The following is a 5,574-nucleotide window of genomic DNA, read 5'->3' as shown; positions in this document are numbered from 1 at the left end:
TAGTATGCGGGTATTGTTCAGATGGGCATGTGGAGGCAAAAAAGGTGTATGTGTGTGGAGAAGAATGGCATTGCCAAGAGGAGAATGGGCTTTTAACGTTTGAAATACATTAATGTGGGAATGGTTACCGTTTGCTTATTAGGAGTACTGAGAGAGAGGGGCCAATGGGGGCAAAGGAATGGCCCTGGAGACATGGCAACAACATGCATGAACATGGAGCGACCGGACAAACCATCATGCAAGATAATGCTTGGTTGAGGTGGGGGGGGGGCGGGGGAAGAGGGCCCTCTCTGATGTGATGGGTCCCCATTATATTAGCAGACATGCACAATGCACATGCATGGGAATGGAAGAGGAAATCCCCTCTTTGAAAATTGAAATGCAAAGGCAAAGTTGCAAGCTCCCAACTTCCAAGCTCTTCTGTATGTACAGAGTGTGCGTGTGTGTGCTTTGTTTTGTGCCTTCTCTCATGTTGATTCTTGAGAAAGGGGATTTCATCCAGACTGGCAGCAGCAATATTCTCTCGCTCTCGTGTTCCGTAAGGTCTTCTGCATTTGTACCCCTCTCTCCTCCCCTCTTCTCTAGGCTAGACTCTACTCAGTCTACTGTGAGCTTCCATTGCCATCAATTTATATTATACTCTTTCTCTCAGACTCTCTTTCGCTTCTTCCCTCCAGAAACAGCTTCCTTCAGAATATTGGGCTTTTCATATAGATTTGCACACGCTCACATCCGTATCCATCCATCCGAGGTACCTAAAGCTATAAGCTTGCCTACTAATAAAAACTTCTTTCTTCTTCCTAACTTCCTGCGTTGAGTCGCCCACCCCCACCTCGACCTTTTCCATCAAAGTGCTGTGGCTGCGCTTACTTATTATACCCACATTGGTGAATTCACTTCTTCGATATCTGTGTGTAGGTAGGTATGTGTGTGTGTGGGAATGTCTCTTCTCTGCTAAAACAATCTTCCCAAGTTCCCTTGTGAGTCTGCGTCACTGCGTGTATCCGTTAGGCTCAATTACCGCAAACCTACACTGCTTACGGCCTACAGGCCCCAAGTTCGAAATTTAGTTCTCAGCTCTCTCTCTCTCTCTCTCTCTCTCTCTCTCTCTCTCTCTGCCCCCATTGTCATGTCACTCTCTGACCGCAGAGCCTGTCAAAGGTCTTTGTAGCTTCTATTAAGCGTCGAAGGCTCGAAGCTCCTACTCTCCCTCAGTCCCTCTCTCCACACACACACACACACACGCACGCACGCACAACACATTCAAAGCACATCCATCACCTCAGGCATAGACCCTTTACCTATGCTATTGAATGGGCTGGTAACCTCTTGAAGGCAAGACAAATGCTCAGCCGAAAGAGCCTGATTTTTTACCACTGCCAAGGCTGCTCCTCGAGTCCCTCTCCTCCTCTTCCTCCTCATCATCATTGATATCGATGAGCAAGCAGAGACTACCCACAATGTCAAAAACCAAACCCAAGGGCTGCGCTACCGGCTACATCAGCTAGTTAACAAGCAAGTCTGCAGGGAGTTGCGCATAGGCATAACACAGGTATGCTGCCAATCTCAACAAAGTCTTGATTTGAATGATAGTGGCCACACCAGTCTTGTAGCTCTTGGCAGGTGAAGTGCTCTCATGGGCTGATAAGTTGGATACAAATTTGCATTCTGTTTGTTTAACACGGTTGATGAAGTTCACAAAGAGTTGAGTTTGATTCCTTAGCCAATCAATCCAGCCGTAGACTTATGCTGTTACAATCGGGCTCCTCCCAGCTATTGTTAGGAAAATATTCTGCTGTGATGTCCTCACAAAGCTGTGGTTATACAATTTCCATTAGCATTAGTCAATGGCTTATTCTCTTCACAAATAGGCAGGTTGATTGACTATAGCAATGATACTCGCCATCCTGTCCTTCATTAGTCTGGATTGCCAGCCAATATGCATTAGGCTTTTCAAAGTCTGTAGTCTTCTCATCTGCATTTTTGTGTGCATTGCTTATTCGATGAACCGACAGTGCATTGCAAATCTGTCACATTAGGGTTCAAGTCTAAACCTATGAGAGCTTCTTTTGCGTGTGGAAAAGAGATTAAATGAATATAGTGCCACCAATTTGTTATTTTCAAGTCAGGAAATGTGCGAGACTAGACAAAAGATTTGTCCATCCAATTCTTAATGGGAGTTCTTTTCAACAGGTCTTTCAGTCATGAAAGGATTACGGTCACGGTCTATGTCGCAGTTCGATAAGAACCCATTTGATGTTATGCCAGATGAATTTGTAGATCAGCGCAGCATAGATGGCACGAGCTCTACAGCTAGCTTTGATCGTTTTTGTGCAGACATTCTTGGTGAAGGGCCCTTAATGGATGGTCCATGCGACCCTTTTTGGGATGCAGATGATTCTTCTACGAGTGCATCAGTGGACTCATCTCCCCTTGGTTGGCCGTCTAATACCAGGGATAAGTCTCGCCTGGCCAAGCTGCATTCTCTTCCTCGGATTGTAAACAACAAGCGAGCAGTTGAATGGGACGAGGATAAGGATGCAGAGGCAGAGGCTATTTCTGATGTCTCCGGTCAGTTCCGTATTCATTTCACGCTTTGCAACTATGCCTCAATGTCATTTTAGTGAGGGATGTATGTCTTGTTCCCAACAGAGATCGAGATGATGAAAGACCGCTTTGCAAAACTTCTTCTTGGAGAGGACTTGTCTGGGGGTGGAAAAGGTGTTTCGAGTGCACTGGCTATTTCCAACGCAATCACAAACCTGTCAGGTACTGATTCTTTTCAACTGGTTATGCTTGCTTTATGGCAAGCTCCTTTGCTGTTTGGGTTTTTTAGTTGCTGTGACGTGTCTCGTAGCCTCCGTATTTGGGGAACTCTACCGTGTGGAACCATTATCTCAAGAGCGCAAGGCTAGATGGAAAAGGGAAATGGGATGGCTTTTGTCGGTGTGCGACCACATTGTAGAGTTTGTGCCTCAGTCACAGGCCTTAGCAGATGGTAGTGTCATGGAGGTATGCATATCTCCAAGTGTTTATACTTCCCACAGGCTTTTCTACCTTGTATTCCAACAGCCTCCTCTTATTTCAAATTTGCAGGTGATGGTTACAAAACAAAGGTCTGATCTGCATATGAATCTTCCTGCTTTGCGCAAGCTGGACGCTATGCTGATGGTAAGATGTTCTCTTGTTGTGCTAATTCCATGGCATCATGCTACGATAACGAATTTGAATATCGAGCTGCTGCTCATACAGGATTCTCTTGATGGCTTCACAAAGCCAGAGTTCTATTATGCTGATCGGGCCCGAGACACAGCTGAAAGGGATGGGGATATGAAAAGGCAAGATGAAAAGTGGTGGCTGCCCACTCCAAGAGTTCCTTCTGATGGCTTGTCACAAGAGGCTCGAAAACAATTGCAACAACAGAGGGAAAGCATCAACCAGATTTTAAAGGCCGCATTGGCCATCAATGCACAAATTTTATCAGAGATGGAGGTCCCAAGTATCTATTGGGATGCTCTCCCCAAGGTGCATTCCTGAGTTTACTTTGTGAGTTTTAGAACGTTTCTCAAGGAATGGAACTGTGCTTACCATTCTCCTTGTGTGCATACGGTCTACGCAGAATGGCAGGTCAAGCTTGGGAGAGGGGCTCTACCGCACAATTACGTCTGAGAATTTCTCTCCAGATGCCCTCATCGCTACCATCGATTCCAATGATGAGCATAATGTTTTGGAGTTAGTGAACTGTGTAGAGGCTGCCATCCACATCTGGCGGAGGAAGCTTCAGACGAGACAAATTCAGGCGATTAAAGATGGGAAGAATGGTTCCAAGTCTTCCTGGGGACTATCGAAAGAGGGTGCTATTGATCCTGAAAAGCGTGAGATGCTAGCTGAGAAGGCTAAAGGTCTGTTGCTTTTGTTAAGGCACAAGTTCCCAGGCCTTCCACAGACAATACTTGACATTAACAAGATCCAATACAACAAGGTGTCCCTTTTGTGCTTATGACATTAAAATAGAAATTGCCTTGTTTGTATGAATGTGTAGTCATCGAGTGTAGTCATCGATTGTGCCTGGATTGCATGCCATTGGTTCATGATACCTTTGTTTTTTCATGTTCAGGATGTTGGCCAATCAATTCTGGAAAGCTATTCCAGGGTGCTAGAGAGCTTGGCTTTCAACATCCTTTCTAGAATAGATGATGTCTTACGCGCGGATGATGCGGCTAAATCTAAGCCTCATCAGAGTTTGTCAAGGACTTCCTCTGTGCACAAAAGCAAGGATAATACACACTTTTCTGGCCTTTCTAAATCTGCTAGTACACATGTGGTTGGGTCGATGTCACCGACAAGATCATCACAGAACAAGTCCATGTCAGATTATGGCCATTGGGGTGTCAAAACAGCTTCAAAGGAGTTCAGCCTAGAGCAACTCAACAAGTCACCCCCTCCTTTCGGCCAGAAGTGGTCGTACTCCGGGAACATGAATGCCATGCAAAGCCCTCCAAGCAGAGATTGACAAAGGGGATCCATGTTTTAGCATATGACAAAAAAGTCCCTCGTGGACCTAGGAATGTCCAAGTATTCATGAGACGGTGTGGGTACTCCGGGAGAATTCATCCATATATGTATGCAATTGTCTAGTGGGGATCTGGTGGGATTTTCATCAAGTTGAGCAGAACAGGCACAACTTGTTATTTGGTATTACGTTTGATGCCCATTACATTAAGGCCGAAGATTGTATTGCAGAAATTATTTTTGGAAGCCAAGCCACTCGTGCAACACGTTGGGTGCTTCAGCTTGTCCCTTGGTCTGTGGGTGATAGGAAGCCGACTTATGATGAACGACCATGAATTCATCTCTGAGAGGAATTTTGGGTGGTGGGCGAGGAACATGATACACTTACGCTGACGATGAAGTGACAAAGAAAAGAGCGAGCCGGAAACAGGGCCCCGCAAGTGCAAGTGGGGACTTCGAGCTGAAGACCCAAATGCTGTACAAATTTTTTGCAGGTTTCTCCTTCTTGGGTTAGTGAAAGGCACTCCATGGAGGTGCTCTGTACTGTAGGGCTAACCTTGTCAAGACGTTACTGATGTACACTAGCTTAGGATTAAACCATTCTTTTTCCTCTCCTCTTGTTTGGTCTCCGTGAAGATAAAAAGTAATCTAAGATCCTCGTATATCGAAAGTAATCTACGTTAGGGGGATTGTGGGCCGTAGATTTGGAATGTGGGTATCTTAGATTACTTTTGTAATCTAAAAAAGTAATCTAAGATAAAAAGTAATCTAGGATTCCCGTCTATCGAAAGTAATCTATAGGGTACCCCATTTTGCAGGTGTGGGGTTTGAACTCGTGAACTCACTCATGAGAGCCACATGCGGGCAGGGCAGGGTGGGATCTATGTCAAGGGGATTGTGGGCCGTAGATTTGGAATGCGGGTATCTTAGATTACTTTTGTAATCTAAAAAGTAATCTAAGATAAGTAATCTAGGATTCCCGTATATCGAAAGTAATCTATAGGGTACCCCATTTTGCAGGTGTGGGGTTTGAACTCGTGAACTCACTCATGAGAGCCACAT

The 5,574-nt window shown here is 45.2% G+C and overlaps 1 protein-coding gene across 1 annotated transcript; it reads left to right on the top strand.

Moving 5' to 3' along the window:
- Positions 1 to 340: 340 nt before the first annotated feature.
- Positions 341 to 5,127, top strand: LOC147446763 (rop guanine nucleotide exchange factor 10-like). Its single transcript, XM_086525937.1, has 9 exons — positions 341 to 607; positions 1,528 to 1,552; positions 2,194 to 2,571; positions 2,653 to 2,769; positions 2,858 to 3,012; positions 3,097 to 3,171; positions 3,253 to 3,525; positions 3,620 to 3,982; positions 4,118 to 5,127. Exons 1-9 carry the CDS (start codon positions 341 to 343, stop codon positions 4,511 to 4,513), a joined length of 2,049 nt encoding a protein of 682 aa, XP_086382063.1. The 3' UTR covers positions 4,514 to 5,127.
- The last annotated feature ends 447 nt before the right edge of the window (positions 5,128 to 5,574 follow it).

This window comes from Adiantum capillus-veneris, chromosome 12 (genome assembly GCF_014529385.1).
Source record: "Adiantum capillus-veneris isolate H3 chromosome 12, ASM1452938v2, whole genome shotgun sequence".
NCBI lineage: Eukaryota > Viridiplantae > Streptophyta > Polypodiopsida > Polypodiales > Pteridaceae > Adiantum > Adiantum capillus-veneris.
This window is presented reverse-complemented; position numbering and strand designations above follow the sequence as displayed.

Bases quoted from the DNA above. Each gene is read 5' to 3' on its own strand.
- LOC147446763 (XM_086525937.1), top strand. From the start codon at position 341: ATGGGAATGGAAGAGGAAATCCCCTCTTTGAAAATTGAAATGCAAAGG. The intron at 3,526-3,619 runs GTGCATTCCTGA...CGGTCTACGCAG, and splicing joins ATTGGGATGCTCTCCCCAAG to AATGGCAGGTCAAGCTTGGG. The intron at 3,983-4,117 runs GTGTCCCTTTTG...TTTCATGTTCAG, and splicing joins ACAAGATCCAATACAACAAG to GATGTTGGCCAATCAATTCT.